Below are 18,422 nucleotides of genomic sequence, written 5' to 3'. Positions count from 1 at the left end.
ATGAAAAAAAAATCTGTACATATCTTTGTAGTTGTAAAACTATGTAATGGAGGTGACAATCTTAGTATCAATACAACCATAAGTTAAATCTGTTTTGTTATTTATTGGAAAAAGAAAGAGGCAAGTAGATATATATATTATATATATATATATATATATATATATATATATATATATATATATATTATATATATATATATATATATATATATATATATATATATTCACTCATTATAGACTGGCAATAAAAGTGTTAAACACGAGATATAAAGTTTTTATTCTTTAGGAAAGTTATGATTAATGAAGACTAATATAAGGCATTCCTGGTAAATGTATTATTTCACTTAATGAAAAAGATCAAACATTTTCTTATTTAGTCACTCAATATCTTTATAATATCAAGATTTTATGGAACAATGTCATATATTGCAAAATTATATGAAAATGTTGATTCAAGATGCAATTAATTTAGTTTTATCAAGATTAAACGATACTATAGTTGCTTATCATTAAGGTATTAGTTAATTTATTTAAATCTGCTTCTAATGTTCCTTTTTTTGTGAAGAAGCAGCTATTGTAAGGATTGCATCCTCTGCATAAAGGTATATTTTGTTTCTGTTTGTCGTGGATTTCCTGTGTAGCATAAAAGAGGTCCTATGATGGATTCTTGTGGCACTCCATATTCCTTGAATATATTATTAGACATTTGTTTATTAATTTTATTGTAGTGATCTATTTCCACATATTTCCTTCTGTTACACAAGTGTAACCAATTAAGTGTATTCTTACATATACCCAGATTAAACAACATTGATAAAAGTAAATTTTGATTCACTGAATTAAAAGTTTTAGTTATGCCCAAATATACATCCACTACTTTTTGCTTACTACCCAAGCCATCAATAACAGATTCAATAAATTCAGTTACCACTGTTAAAACTGATATTACAATCCAAAAACTATGTTAACCGTTATCTAATAGATTATTATGTTCTAATTTCTAACATTTTTATATGAATAATAGTTCTCAACCTTACATTTATCACCTTTAAAAAAAATTGTTTAAATTTTGTAATTTTTAATTTTTTAGGACAACTTCAAAATACAATTGACTATTAATTATAATGGAGATATCTTTCTCGTCAACTGACTCACATTGAAAAACATAACATTTTCTAGTTTCTGACACTATCATAATTCTTATAAGATAAAACTAAATTAGAAATAACATTTTTATCAACTAAATCAATTTTATAATCATTAAATACATTATTAACCAAGAAATAAAAGGATCTATAAGCAAATTGTCATCAATTTTCAAACTAAGATTTGGATGTTTTAATTTAGTTTTACCAGTGTCAGAACTGATTATATTCTGATTGGCCTCTATTACATTTGAAGCACTACGTATTTTACTTTTGTAATAATCTTATTTATGGTTATTTGTTGTTTAGTTTTTACTATTCTTCTTACCATTAGACAAATTTTTATAAGATCTCTTCTTTTACACATACATAAAAATAAAAATAAGTTGTTTCAAGAAAGATATCAACATCATTTGATAAGGAATATGATAAGGTTAGAATGGGGTCATAACCCCCAGACCAACTTCTAACATATAATTAACAAACCCCTTTACATAGCACACCATTTATACTACAACATCCCATGTGGGGTGTTGGAAAATGACAGTCTTGCCATGTTCAAGTGAAGGGTGGACAAGTGGCTGCTCTGTCTGGGTTGGGAGGATGTTGAACGATTCATTTTATCTCCACACACATAATAACAGTATCACTTTATAATGTATCTATAGATGGAACTTTACTTCACCATACATTTGATAATAAAAATTCAAATTGTTTTATTTAATTTTTTAACAAATTACACACACCACAAAGTACTTGATAGTTTTCAGGTCAAAGCACCCTCTCTTTTTGTAATATTACTTTATAAACAGTCATAACAGTAGATAGTAACATATGAATTCAAGTCTATGTATATTCAAACATGTTTTTGGCTCTATATCTCCTGCTGAAGGGCTTTTAAAAATCCAATTTAATGACATTTACATTTGTCTTTTCTTTTTTTCTTTGTTTTGATCTAAAATATTTTCTTGTTCTCATTTAAGAAGCATTTTTCTTTGTATCTTCTATACATTTTATAATAATGTACTAGAAATAGAGATTAAAACAAAAAAGTGTTTGTTCTTATTATTAGACCGACTGAAAGACTTGTTCGCTGGGTAAAAACGATTAGTCTTTGTGATAAGATATTGCAGTATATATGTGGAGAAACAGATTGATTTGTTGTACTTTTGTGAAATAAAATATTAAATGAAAATGAAAATATGTGTTTTGGTAAGGACATGTCACTTATCAGCAACTGCAACCTAAATCCCCTTCTAAGTAGCCTCCCCCAAAAAAACCAAAATCATTTAATTCTTCTCCCACTTATAGAAACACCCCTTTAACTCTTTTTTTGATTGGCTAACAGATTCCTATCGCATATTGTCTGATTTGTTATTTCCGTTTCAGAAGAATAGTTTGGAAACAACCAGATATCTCATGAAGCTGCCAGGATTGTAGGGACACTGTTGAAGCTGTTTGATACCGTGTTCAAAAAAAGTGCTGACTGAACAAGGATATGTTGAATCAGCTGGCACATTGAAGATCCAATCACGATCTGACATAGTTTCCTACAGACTGTGGTTGCTAAGGACATCAATGTAATATTCCTTGTTGACTGTACGTCCTTTTAAAGCGTTTTTGTTATAAACAATGCTATCCTGATAAAATAACTCTGAGCATTGCTTTGACTAATAACTCTGAGCATTGCTTTGACTATCTTGCTTTTTTTAGCTGTTACTCTTCAAGAGTTTTTCGCTATGAAGATTAAGCTTAAGTTTCATGGTTGTAACCATAAACCTATGTTTCACGACCTGTAATAAATTTGTTTATCACATCGTGTTTACTGTTGAAAAATTGACATAGTTGGAGCCAGACAAACCACTCAGAAAAAACTGAACTGCACTCTTCATTTAACACAGATACAATACCCACCATCATCAACTGCAAAAATCCGTCCCAATGATGAAGACATAGAAGCATTTTTTAATAGACACATAGAGTTTTACAAAAACATAAATAACAACTACTTCTGTACTCTCACCAGACCACACTACGCTCCTGTACAAATCTCCTCCTCCCACTCAGAAGCTGATCCTGCAAACACTCTTGAAAATAATTTTTTAGAAACCCTCACTCCCAAAAAAAAGCAGACAAAAAACTAATCACAACCTTATTGACCAAGGAAATCAACTAAGGATATTTCATCAAAACATAGACTGCTTAGGTGGGAAAATTAACAGATTGACACACATTCTAGAACTTCATTCACCTGACCTGGTGATCTTGTCAGAGCATGGTCTTAAAGAGTTCCAGCTCTCAAGTACTAGACTGCCAGGCTACAACTTAATAGGAGGCTTCTCTCGGCATACCTGCAGAAAAGGAGGTGTAGCAATTTTTTCCAGTGAAACACTAGGAAACCAAGTACACAATTTAACAACTGAGCTTGCCTGTGAACTTACGTGTGAAACTCACGTAGTACATGTGACTATTGGCAAAACCACAATCTATGTAATTGGAGTCTACAGACCACCAAGTGGAAGCCTTGACAATGCCCTTGACATTTTATCTAGTACTCTGGACCTTATTCCAACATGGAATTGTCCTACTATAATCATGGGTGACATTAATGTAGATGGGCTGAATCATGACTATAAAAACCAAAAACTTAAAGACATGTTGGCCAGTCATAACATCACCAGGATAGATCTCCCACCCACTAGAGTAACTCTGAACTCTAAATTATCAATTGACTTTGTCTGCTCTAACCTTGACATAGGTAAAATTGACGCTGATTTAATTATCACTGGCCTATCAGACCACAAAGCTCAGCTCTGCTCAGCTAGTATTCCGAACAAAAAATTACCTTTGCCCATTTTAACCAATAGACATTTCTCACAGAAAAACCTAGATTACTTCAAAAACCTGCTTCATTTAGAGACATGGAAAAATGTATATAACTCCCCTTCTGTGGAAGAATCCTATGAATATTTTCATGAAATACTCATTCAAACTCTTAATGCAACATGTCCACACAAAAAATCCCGCCCGAAAATAAAATAAAAATTCAAAGCAACCAATGAAGAATCTGAAAGGTTGAGAAAACATTTTCTAAGATCCCTGGAAATGGAATTAACAACTGGCAGTGAGGGTGATAAAATAGAAACAGCTATCAGAAAAAAGAACTATGACCTCTACTTGAAAAAACTGAGGAAACAGTCAACCTCAGACTTCATTAATAACTCACATAACAAACAAAGGGCTGTTTGGGAGGTTATTAACTACGAAAAATGCAATAACAGTAAAAAGGACGAACCACTTAAACTTATAATCAATGAAAAACTGATCCAGGACCCTTTGGAAATAACTGAACACTTCAACCATTACTTTACAAAAATAGCTGACATCACCCTCTGTAACGCTAACCAGGCCATAAATAATCAGCTAACAACAAGGAAAGACTGTGGCGATGTACCTGACTTCATCCCACACTCAACCACACCGGAAGAAGTCCTTCATATACTCACATCCCTTAAATCAAAACCAGCCGCAGGTGTCGATGAAGTCTCTTCCACACTCCTAAAACACTGTAAGGATGAAATAGCAAATCCCTTATGTCACATAATTAACCTGTCGTTTTCACAAGGTGTCTTTCCTATGAAACTGAAACTTGCAAAAGTATTTCCTAAACACAAGAAAGGCAATACAATATCAGTGGAAAACTATAGACCTATATCGATTCTTCCAACGATATCAAAAGTAATTGAAAAAATCTTTCTGAATCAATTGACAGCACATCCGACTACTCAAAACATCTTGACGCCTCAACAGCATGGCTTCTTACGAGGAAGATCCACCACCACGGCTATAGTTCAACTGACAAGAGTTTATTATCGACAAACTTGAAGAAGGTACAACAGTAACCGCCATGCTACTAGACTTCAGCAAGGCTTTTGATTGCCTAAACCACTCTCTACTGCTCCAAAAAGTAGGGAATATGGGCATCAGGGGAGCATCACATGACTGGCTTGCTAGCTACCTGAAAGATCGACAGCAACTAGTGGAAGTAAACTATACCAGAAAAAACACATCCCATAAAGCAAGATCAACCTTACTCCCATCACTAGAGGTGTACCTCAGGGATCTATACTTGGACCAGTGCTCTTCATATTGCTGACAAATGACCTACCAAGCTATCTTCTTGACTGGGCCCAAGCTATGTTATATGCAGATGACACCGCTCTTCTTATTGCAAAAAAAGACACAGAATCTCTTGAAATAAATTCATTTATAGCCCTGAATATGACAAAGCAATACTGCCAACATAATGACCTAGTTCTTAATGAGAGCAAAACACAACAATTAATATGGAAAGGCCGAAGAACCAATGACTACTATGGCTTACCTGAAATAATCCAAGATAATGAAGCCAAGTATCTCGGCATAACAATAGATGACAATCTCTCTTGGAACTCACACATTGATGGTCTTTGCAGCAAGCTCAACTCTAGTATCTATGCCCTTAAAAGAATAAAAAGTACTTGTAACAATGATACTACCAGGACAGCATACTTCTCTCTTTTTGAATCTCATCTGAGGTACGGACTACTCGTGTGGGGCAACTCCTCAGTAAGAAACAGGGAGCGGGTTCTGGTTCTACAAAAGAAAGCAATTCGAATTCTTGCGGGACTGACTCCTCAAGACTCATGCCGTCAGGCATTTGGAGAACTAGCGATCTTGACAGCTGTCTCACTCTACATCTGCGAGACCATCTGCTTCACAATAGCTCAGAAACCTGACCAGCTAGGTGACACACACAGCTATGACACCAGAAACGCCTATGACTATGCCCTCCCCACACACCACCTGACCCTATTTGAAAAGAAACCTACATACATGGGGAGAAAACTTTTCAATCAACTTCCAGAGGACCTCAAGAGACGCAGAGATGAGAAGTACTTCAAGACAGCACTTAAGGCCTGGCTGCTGCAGAAACCATATTACACCCTAGAAGAATTTTTAAATACCTGATTGTACAACTAAATTATATTGACACAATTCTGTACTCCATGTATACGAATAAAGATTTCTGTATTCTGTATTCTGAACTAGTCCGATTTCAATGGTGCAAGTTTTTTATAGTCTATTAAACAAACTTTTTAAAAACTGTTTATTTTCAAAGCTTTCCAACAAATTTTACAAGCTGTACATTTTTTAGATGCTCACAACTTCTCCTAATGTAGAGTCCATTAATGATTTTTGTTGATAGCTAAATAAACACGGTCAATGTTTACCAGAATTTCTGGCCGTCCCAGGCCTGTCACATCATGTGTCCCTCTCCACTGAAATGTAACCTCTGAAGCAGAATAGTTAAGTTTAAGTTGGGATACCTTATGACAATAAAAATGCTTTAGATTGATGTTTCTCTGATACGTCCTAACATGGTTTTTTTTATTATCTTACTAATTCAATTCAATTTTATAATTTCCTAATTCTAAACTGTCAGGCAAAATCTATCAATAAACACACAAACTTTGTAAACATCTAACAATTTATTGTACAAACACTAATACTCAGTTGACGGATTCAATTTAAATAAATTTATGTACAAGACAGTGCCGAGAGGTTAGCTGCGGTTGTATCGATTTCCCCAACCACGCCGGTGATTATCTTTGTATTCGTCCATCTCCCTCGCCCTCATCAGTGTCTCCTCATCATCCTCCTCCACTCTCCTCTCACTCTCCGCAGCTTCCTCATCTGCAATGGCCTCTGCATTTTGCTGACTTGCCAGATCCTGCAGACAACGCGCCTGGACTGTGGCTGCATCAGGGAATCTACAACAGAACATCAGTAATAGCTTAGGCACCTTGAATAATGTACACAGACTGTTCAATGACAACTTGACCTGCGAGTTGCGCTAGTAGTCACCTAGATAGAAGCACCAGAACCTCTTCCTAATTTCCTTGTTCATTGAATATTTAACCCTTGGAGTGCCATAGATCTTTTCCTATGTTACCCCTTAAACTGTCAGCCTGATTGTTGTATATTTGTAAGCTTTTTGGGAAAAAATTATTGTTTAATAACCACTTGAGATTTTCATAATTTTATTGTTTTTTGGCAATAAAAGTAAAGAATATAATACATATTTTTTCTAGTAAAAATAAAATATATTTTTAAAATGTCTTAGTACAATTTTTTTACTTTTGTGTACACTTTTGAGATTCATTCAAAACAGACCATATGTATTATTTTTTAGAAATATTATGCATTCATGTATAATATTATATTTTTCCGAATAAAAACAAACATGAAAAACAATATATAAAAACACTACCACTTGATCACCAGCACCACCCGGCCCACTACTGAGAAATGTTGAGCTAATACTCTCGTCTAAAACTTGTGAGAGACGGTTTTCATTGTATGCAAAGTTTTCTTCACCAATTGTTATAAATGAAAGACATAAGATAAAGCACAAAATAACACTACTTACACAATAAATTAATGTTAAAAATAGATACCCAATCTTTTATGCACTTGACACATAATTGGAAACAATAACACATACAAATGCTTGTTGCTATGGAAACACTCAAATATCAACATTGATATTATTACACTAATAAATGTAAATTGTATGCTGTTTTATGGTTTGTTTTTACACCAAAACACAATTACTGGACGAAGTAAACAGTGCTACTAGCCAAACGCATAACCCAAATCTGAAAACTCATCAGCTGACAGACCATAACAACATCATAATTATCACTTCAAAGACCTACGAGGATGAAAAGAAAAGCATTAATCAATTCATCAAAACATATTGAATGCAGCTATATGGTTATGGGGTACTCGGATATTTTAACTTCGTACTATATTAAATATTGCCTAAATAAATACGGATCATCATGCACTCAAAGGGTTAAATGTTTTTGTGTCAAATATTACTTTATTTTTTGCAGTCAGCTGATGTTTGTTGCTGTTTTGAAAATTGATTGGGGGAGAGATTTTTTACTGTAGTTGGTGTGGTACAAAAAATGGCAAGTTTGCATAGAAGTGGCGCTTAAATATTCTGGGAATATACAATAGTGTTGAGTCGGATTAGTGTAAACACCTATTTTTCATGTTTTACAGTCTAAATATAACTACATTTTTAAAATTCTATTTTTTTGAAATCGAAAAGTTATATTAAACATATTGTCACGTTGGAATACTGACAGACAGATTAGTGTCAAAAAGAAGGCACTTGTTCTAAAATCCCGGTCAATAGGCAATATTCTTTATTAACGATATCAATGAGACATGCAATAGTCTCATACATGTCAATACAATGTTAGGTCAGTTAAGTAAAATGACGCTTGGCACCATTATTAAAGTATAAATTATAATTAATCAGTAATTTATGATTAATGTGATGTACTTTCTTGTTCATTTAAAATATATGTAAAATATTTTTGACTGTCTGCATTTTTAATGCAGTTTGTTACTTCGGGAAGGCTATCTCTTGTTATGGTATTCTCTAACTTTATGGAACAAAACGCCCATAATAAAATTACAATTTACAATTGTTTCCAAAATAATGCAAAATAATGTTATTGGTATTAAGATATTTTAATACTTCAATTTATGAAAAAAATATAATTAAATACTATTAATGTTAATTATGTCTATTTATTTGTAAATACAAATTATATGCAATTTAATAAAGAACATATTTTTTACGAAAGGAATGTCTTCATTAACCATATATTGACATTTATTACAAGAGTGCCTACAATTTTTTATTCATGAGAAACCTAAAACATCAAAGATTCCTTACTATAACGACAAAATGTATGGACTTGAAATTTAGCATGGTGGTTCCACTTAAGACTATATGTGCAATAAGAAGGGATTTCAAAAACCTGTGTTTAAGCAGATTTTTAAGTAGAGTGCCACAATCACATTTTTTACTAAATCTAAGAAATAAAGAGAGCAAAATACCTAAAACTGCTTACATAAGTTATGTTGGTTCTCTCTGAAATATCACCACTTATGGAACATCAATAAAATTGATATATTTTAAGGAAAATTCGGCCCAAAAATTGAATTTTAAAATAACACCAAAACAAGGTGATGGTTGACAATTTTCTTTCTCTCGACCAATGTTTTCCTTCTGATTCATTTACTTAATCTTCAATGCTATTCAAATCATTATGGCCTAAAGTCTCAAAAAAAGAAAAAAAAATTCAATTTCCTAGTTGTACTAAATATTTTAATATCTCACTAACAAAAATACATTATCTTAATAGTGTACTGTGTTACATTGTTAAACATTTTACTACATTCAACACAAAGAGGTGGCTTGGCTTAAGAGTTCTTGGTTACACTGTTTTGCTGCTACTGTTTATAAACATGTCATCCTATGTGTGATCAAAAGTCCAAGTCTGATTCTTGCAAGTAAACATGGGGTTTCCTTTCAAAGTCTAACTTGGGCAGAGGAATTTTCCACAATAGGATATGGGAATATATGTGGAGAATATGGTAAAGTAAACATTCCAAACAATCTATTTACAGTCATTAGGGAGTTAAAACAGTTTAAATGAAGAAATTTATGCCAATTTAAAGCACATTAAACACAGAAAGTCTTGAATGGCTGAAAGTAAGAGCTATTATTGTAACAAAAAACCTCCTGGTAAGGAGAAACCCAGCAAGGGGATCCAAGGGGTCCGGACTCCCCAAATTTTCATGAAAAATCATTCTCAACATTGAAAAGGGTCAAGAACTTTTTAAGGAACAAAATGGGGAACAAGCGTTTACTGCACTTGCCTTAATTTCTGTCCAAATATGGGAAAATATTAGTCGTCTTGACCCCCGCCCCCCAAAACTTTTTCCTGGCTACATTCTTGCCTCCTGGGTATCTAACTTTTAGAAGAAAGGGAAATCTGGGGCTACCCTGAAAATTTTGAAAACGAAGTCTCAAAAAAGTAATTTTATGAATTTCTGAGGTACAGGACAAAGTTTTCCATGCAAACAAAAATGTTAATTTTTTTTCAAAGGGAGACATTAGAACGAAAACGTCTTTATTATATATAGGCAATGTTAGGACCTAAAATAGTCCTCCCTGCCATTTAATCCCGAAACATAAATATAGAAAATAAAATATAATTGTTCCTTCTAGAATGCCGTTATGTTCCATCTCAAATCGCGCACTGTATATGGCGTGCCTTCTGTCTGTATAATCATAAATTTGAAAATTGCAAACAAGACCTACAGTACAAAAAATGATTAATCCAAGAACAGATATAAGGTAAATACTCAAGCAATCTACAACTATGTGATATTTAGTTACAATACTCACATCCCGTCTTTAACTCGTTGATCGTAGAACTCTTTCACGGTCATGGATGGAAGACTTGGATAGCCGGCTCCAAATACCTTTTTTTGAACCTCATCTTTTGTCAGTATAATAGCTTTTAATGGTTTAGGCTTGGGACCCTTGGACAATTTGTCTTGAATTTCATTTGCACTCAGACTACCTCCTGTTCTCATTTTTGCCATATATTTTAAAATTTCCTTTTCCGACTGTAATGAATCTAACTCGCTCAGACATTCGTTAATATGACACTTAATTAATGTCAGGTAGTATTTTCTTTTAATCTCATCATCTACATTTGCAGTCACATTCTCCTTCATCGCCTTTAACTGTGCCTCGAGTGCTTTTTGTTCTTTAAACTGTTCTATTTTGGAAGCTCTATTGCGTGCTGATGCTATCAAACCCTGGGCAGGAGTCAATTGGCGGCTTGACTGGGCAAGTGTATCGTCTCCGTTATCCTCCTCTGACACGTTAGGCTGAGGAATGTCCACGTCTGTAATACCGTAGTCCTTGCAACGCTGTAGAAAATCTCTAAAATAGATATCCGCAGTCTCTACAACTTCTATTCTATCCGTCACTGATAATTTTTGAGTCAGATTCCCCAGCAGGGAAGGAAGTAGAAAGAACTGCAAATCTTGAGTAGCAACTTCTTCCACTGACTCATTGGAACTAAACATTGATGTTATGGAGGCCAGTTTTGTTGCATCTTCAAACAGCTTCATTGCTCGCCGGATTTTAACCTAAAACAAGAAGAGTGAAGTTAGATGTTACACATAGAATGATGTATTACACCATAAGCTATTCAAATTTAAGTAATAAAACTGTACATAAATGAAAACTGTACACAAATTTTAATTTTAAAACTTTAAACCAATCGCTTAATCTTGGATCCATTTACAATACGATATTGGGCTGTATATGTCTAGTTCTTAATGGTAGCATCAGATATCTGTCTTTGAACTAATGTTTAGTACTATTATATGTTTAAAATACAGACAATTATCATCCTGTTGATATTAATACCAATTGAAAGAGGGTTGTTTCATCTACACATATAAATAACCTAAACCAATTAACATATAAATTTGTTTTATAGTTTTGTTAATTGTTTTACTTCAGTCACCCACGTCTTCGCATGCAATTTTCAAAACCGAAGAACATAGTCTTCTTAGTGAAAGCCTTTGTGATGTAATAAAGAGCCCTATGATATTTTTCAAACTGAAGTAAACATACTATATATCTGGTACTTATTATTCCAGTGTCTATGCTTAAGAGGTTCAAAACTTAAATATCGTTTTTACATGTTCTTACATTTACATTTCAACTTTTGTACATGTAGAAGCACGCATTTCTGGTTCGAATCAACCACATTTCAGACGCCACAGTTGAATTTTCCTACCCTCATATTCTGATTAACAAAATATGTATGTATAATATAAAGATCTTGGAAAGCTACTTTGGTCAGAAATCGTCAACTTACAGCCCTTTAAATTTACTTTGAGTCTAACAAAATCAAAACTATTTAACGCTTTTTACATTTTTATATGCATGGCATCGTCAAACACATCTATGTAAACAATTTTATAAACCAATGGGAGCTCACATGATCTGATGTTGGAACAGTTGGATTATCAGGGACGTAGTCTAATGTAAGGAAAGTACCAATCGTACCAGTATCAATCGGAAATGCCCTTGGCCATAAAAATTTCTTCAAATTTAAACACCACTAATATTTTTTTCTGCGCTTATTTTTTTTATAACATAATTCTTAATTAAACTGTATCGGAGGCAGAGTCATTGATAGCGACAAACTATGGACGGTTTTGACCGCTACCTCTCCGCCACACCCCCCCCCCCCCCCCGCCAAAGCCACACTCCGTCACATTGACTCAAAAAGATTGGCATTGACTGCATATAGTTGGTGTTATGGCTTTCATCAATTAAAACAAACAATAATAGTTAAAACTCATTGTTTTTACTTGAGCAACTCGGGTCTACGAACAGGTCACATTGCCTATGTAGACCCATTTCCTTAGAGCAACCTTTCCTCAGGCAGATAAGATAACAATTTATTATAAGAAACCTGTTTAGTTACTTTTATTTGTTCCTTTAGATTAATAATAATTATTACATTTATCTTTTCTGTTCCTGTGTATATTGTAAATCTGTTGGAAATAAACTAATTCATTCATTCATTCATCAGTGCAGGTTTTGGTTCTTCGAAAAAAGCAAACCAACCCTCGAGATAGCACAAAAATTCAAGCTCAGATCATGTGAGCAATCATAAAGGTTATCCTTAACTTTGATAATACTAGTGAAATATTTATGATAACCTACTCTAACCCTACTTATATCATATAATAACAAGTAGTAGAAAGGTACAGAGCAGCCTTCTTGCTGACATCACTTCCTTTTGGAAGGATGAGAACAAGAACCAATTGTTATAATAACATGTAATTTTCACAGTAGGCCTAAGTCACAGTAAAGCCTGTTATTTCTAATAATATAATTTTTTAGAGCCCTGGTAGTAAAATTCTTTAAAAACTAGTGGTCTCCGGATAACACCAAAGTATTAAATATGCATCCTTCATTTTATTTATACATTTTGAAAACTGTAATTTTTTTAATGTTTGAGATTTTGAGCTGATATTTTGTGGAAATATTGGCAAGTAGGCCTATTATATCATATTATATTTAGGCTAAGTAAAATTTTAGCTTGTGTATTTTCTTCCTTAATCAGAAATTTCAGCTCTAAAAAGTGCATTTTGTGGCTGCAGTATAACAAGCGGTCACCACCACAATCGGATCATGATTATCAAATGATATCCAATCATCGATATTCATGACCATCCAACCATCTAAAAATACTGAAAGCAAAATGTCGGCCAAACAACGTAATAGATATTTCAAAGAACAATTTAGTTTTCTGGTTTTAAATCTTACAAATTAATATGTAAAAATTATACGATAATATATAATTACTAACAGAACAATAACATTTCCTTACCTTTAACTATTTTCAAGGATAAACATACCTCCTTGTGAAACAAAGAACACACATACGACATTGTTCTTGCTGCCAGTAGACAATAACCAAACACATAATTTTACTTTGAATAAATTTTGAATGATAATGTTGAAATGAATAAAGTCTTATGTTTTTAAAACTGTATTATAGAGAATCTGTACTTTTATATGTAATGAAAATGTATTTATTTCAAATTGTATAAAATAACTAAACTGTATTTAAAACTACTCTTCAGTCTCGTAGTACCTCCAATTACTTCACAAGGTAGACATATGTGATAGCATTTAAAAAATGTTCGAATGGATCACCACCAATAATGATTACTTCTCGTTGATACATATATTCTGGAAGATGATCAGCAATGCAGTCACTTCTGACACCAGTTTTTAAGGATTTCTTTATAGCTGTCTAATTAGATTCTATGGTTTGGATATTTGCAGAAGTTAGTGGATCTATGAGGTTTTTTATTTAAAACATTGCTCAATGTTTAAAAATCCATTTTGAGCCAACATCTACACATTCATCGCCATTGTTCTTTTCGTGGCGACAGATGGAGGGCATTGGTCCATTTGTACTCAGAGGCTCTTCCATTGAGTTGAAGTCAAGTTCAAGTTGAGGTCAAGAACCTGGGCATGATCCTAGATAGGGTTCTAAACTGGGGACCTCATCTAGAAAGGATCATCGCCAGGGGGAAATGGTTTTTAATTCAATGCAGATGCATGATAGGTGGGTCTTGGGGACCCACGCAAAGGCTGGCTTTACGTTTCTGTAGTCAGACCTGCACTAATGTATGGAGCTGTTGTCTGGTGGCCAAAAACGGAGGCCAAGATGGCGGTAGCTTGCCTGGCAGGCATCCAAAGGATGGCTTGCCTTGCTATCACTGGGATTTTTCCTAGTGTGCCGGGTAAAGCTCTAGACTATTGTCTCAACCTCGTCCCCCTGGACCTTGCTATTCAGGCTATGGCGAAGAAGAGTGCCTACTGTCTTCAGCAAGCGGGACTCTGGTCGGGCTGCAGCAGTGGACACTGTAGAATTAGCATCCTGATTCAGGAGGATCTCTGATCAGATGCCACAAAAGTTTTTCCTTTGATAAACCCTTTAGGATTGTGATACCTCCTAGAGACGATTGGTCGGAGGGAAGGAAACCTCTTCCACCAGCGGAGCTTGAATGGTTTACTGATCGCTCTAAAACATAAAGCAGCACAGGCGCTGGAATTGTGGGGGTGAGATCATGCAGGTAGCTGGTGGTCCCTATGGGTCCGTATTCTACAGTTTTTCAGATGGAGGTCACACCCATTATGGAATATCGTAAGAATCTTCGTCTGCGATATGTATAACGATTATATATAACTTTTACGAGCAAAACTATCAATATTTTCATGGATAGTCAGGCAGCACTGATGGCGCTATACTCTTGTGTGTCATTAACCTACTCACTAAACAAACAAAATAACAACAGCTGGCAATGACGTCACTAGCCTACTCAGTACATAATGAAATAAAAACAGCTGGTAATGATTAATTATGAATATTTATAGGTCAACGTTGCATTCGATAGTCATGATTTTTGTGGCCATGGCCGCTTATTATATTTGCAGCCCATTTTGTGCATATCTGATAACAAACTTTGGAGGGATTTAATGGAGAATTATGAATAAGAGTTAGTTTAAAGCATTTAGTGGTAAATATTAAGATCAGCGACTACCGCTCCAATCGCCGTAAGGTTTTTCGTACTAACACAGGTTAACGTAATTTCACCGAAAAAAATAGTCCCGATTATCGCTAACATATAAAAACCAGTTTTACGGCAGTACAATGTTGGCAATACAAAACACATAAATAACAAGATTTTCGACTATCAAACTAAAAACAATGGCCGACCATGGACGTTTTGATGAATTGACAGTAGCCACGTGACAAACAGGAAGGTTTCCGATTGGCCGGACGGGTCACGTGACCTATAGGACGGCTTCGATTGACCGCCAGACGTACACAAACAAACCCACATGGACAAGGAATAATTAGTGAAGTTATTGACATGGCTTGCGATGGTTCTTGTCACACGCTAAAAAGACCCTAGCTTGCCTATTCAAAATTCAGATCACGTGATGCTTGCCCGCTGCGCAGCGCTTCGCGCTGCTTGCTCTTTTAGAAAAAAAATTAACTCGAGCTTGCAAAGTCCAAGCCCAGATCACGCATGACTGCTTACACACACAACACTCAGACAGAACTAACGCAGGTTTCATTACAGGCAAAAGATAAGCGGCGTGCGTTTATTATTAAAGATAAGACGAGTTTATACTAGAATTAGTACATGGACTACTACCCTACGAACTAATAACACCAAAAAAACGAAAACCAATTCAAATTTTATTTTTTCCAAAATTTCTTTTGGGGGGGGGGGAGGTAAACGGCTACGGCGATAATCGTGACTACTTTTTTCGGTGAAATTACGTGCCCTACGAACTAATAACACCAAAAAAAACGAATAAATGCACTGTCAGTCAGGTTTTTTTAATTTTATTTTTCAAAAAATTTTTTTTTGGGGGGGGGAGTAAACGGCTACGGCGATAATCGGGACTATTTTTTTCGGCGAAATTACGTTAACCTGTGTTAGAATGCAAAAAATTACGGCGATCGGAGCGATAGTCGCTGAGCTTAAGATTTACCCATTTAGTTTTAAGAACCTAGATTGTTTTTAGTTCGACATGGAGTTTTAATTCTTGTTTGGCTGGTTGGCCCCCAGGTAAGCCACTTTTCTAATATTAGATCACGTTGAACAAACTTTAGGTAGGGTGGAAACGAGCATTCACGTGATCAGAGCTCGAATTTAGATACTATCTAGAGGATGCTTTTCTTTTTTTTGCCAGAAGTGCAGGGTGGTGCCTTAGGTGCCACTGAAGCCCGTACTAATGGCCAATAGCATTTCCGTTATTATTTAGGCTTTCCTCCCTTTTATTACAATTGTACTACTTTCCTGTATTTTTTAAAATTTTAAGTTGAAATTTAGACAAATAGTTTGAAATGGTTAAAGTAAAAATTTCCCAATCAGATTACTGGTAAAACAATGCATAATTAGAATTCCATGTAAATTTGATTTATGAAATTAATAGGAAACATATTTTTAATTTTCATGTCATACTCTGAAGTAATGCAGCCAATCCTTGCAGTTACTTTTATTTTACTTACAACTAGGCTATATTTAATTTTTAAATTCTGGCGCCTGTTATTTACCTGAATGTCACCGCTGTTTGTAGGTTGATCGGTATTTAAAATTTCTTCATATATAACATGTCCCTCCTCAAATATTTCTCTCAATTTCTTATCCTGTTCCCTATCCGCCTCTTCCATTTTAAACTGTTGATATACTGAACTAACGTGAGAAGTTCTTCCAAGGACGCGATAATTTATTAAACTGTAACGTTATAAAACATTAAAATAACTAATTACAATATGTAAGCAAAACAAAGAAGATACAACGATACAACAATGTTTCATAAACAAACAGTACAATTCTGTATTCAACAGACTATTCTTGAGGTTATCGTTCTGTTTTGGTTTGTTACTACTTATTTTCAAATTTTAACTGCGTTGGTCCTTGAAAACCCAGAGCAGTGTTTTATATATATATATATATATATATATATATATATATATATATATATATGATGAAGAATATATAACTAAATATATACACAATAGAAGAATGGGTTAAATGCTGATATGCATTTTGTGTATGGTATGGCCAACAGTAATGATAAATTACTGCAAAAATGTGCTATTTACAGAAGAAGCAAGCTGTACTCGTAAGGGGTATTTAATGTAAGGAACAATTATGTGTGGACCCAAGTGAATCATAATGCTATTGTACAACATGGATATCAAGTTAGATTCTCAATGAATGTGTGGGTTTGAATTTTAAAAGGTACGCTTATTGGACCTCACATTCTACATAACAGAGGCTAAATAATACATTGCGTTTCTCAGAGACGTTTTATCTGGCCTTCTCCATAATATAACCATAGAGACTATACCTAAGATTCCCGCACGATGGAGCATCAGCACATTTTGCCATTAATGTTCGTGAGCATTTAAATTTATTGTTCGTAGAAAAATGGATTAGACGTCGCTTTGCAACCATGTCCCTTGGCTTTCACGAAATTCAGATATTTGGGGACAAATGAAGAAGCCAGTATATTAAATTCCTATTGTAGACGAAATGGACCTTGATGCTCGAATTGTTGAGGTAGGTAGAAGATATGCGACGATCGAGTTGGCGACGCTTCAGGCTCTGCAACGAGGAAAGAGTAGAATTTGAACATTTGTTGTTACACTTACTCATCAATAGTTATTCACTTGCTTGATTTCACAAATATTTGAAATTTGGCACCCGTATGCGTCATGGCTTTAATATGAAAACTATGAAGATAAACATTAAATATCTTCAGACTAATATCAATCACTCTAATTTACAGAAATATTTGAGAAAGTTGTATATTGTTGCAAAAAGTACAATTAATCTAATTTGCTAATTCATTACTGTACTGTACTTCTTTCTTGAAATGAATAATATAATATGCATATCTCAATTTGGGTTTCATCATATCTCGCTTTTCATTTATTTTAAAAGCTGTGGCTTCTACTAAGTCAAAAATAGCACAATTTGACTCTCTTTTTTTAGGTAAATACCGGTAAGATTGTCCAATTATTGACCACGAACTGTCAGGGTTTTTTAAGATGGGATAATTGAATCAAGGCTGGGATATAATATAGTTTTCTTGGGATTTTTCTTTTGAATTTCAAAATATTGTTTGTTCTGGATAGTCTGGGGTCTCGAGCCGTGAGATAGTTGTAGAAGATAGTTTTTTGCCAGACAATGCCTTAACACTCCCCTTCTTTATTAATGCATGATCGT

General features: G+C 34.2%; 1 protein-coding gene across 1 annotated transcript; it reads right to left on the bottom strand.

The window, feature by feature from the left end:
• Nucleotides 1-6,657: 6,657 nt before the first annotated feature.
• LOC124362121 (immunoglobulin-binding protein 1) lies at nt 6,658-17,079 on the bottom strand. Its single transcript, XM_046816330.1, has 3 exons — nt 16,742-17,079; nt 10,465-11,219; nt 6,658-6,958 (listed from the first exon to the last, which is right to left on the bottom strand). Exons 1-3 carry the CDS (start codon nt 16,856-16,858, stop codon nt 6,751-6,753), a joined length of 1,080 nt encoding a protein of 359 aa, XP_046672286.1. The 5' UTR covers nt 16,859-17,079; the 3' UTR covers nt 6,658-6,750.
• Between the last annotated feature and the right edge of the window lie 1,343 nt (nt 17,080-18,422).

This window comes from Homalodisca vitripennis, chromosome 5 (genome assembly GCF_021130785.1).
Source record: "Homalodisca vitripennis isolate AUS2020 chromosome 5, UT_GWSS_2.1, whole genome shotgun sequence".
Lineage (NCBI taxonomy): Eukaryota > Metazoa > Arthropoda > Insecta > Hemiptera > Cicadellidae > Homalodisca > Homalodisca vitripennis.
Note: the sequence above shows the minus strand (reverse complement) of the source record. Positions and strands in the feature narration are given on the sequence as shown.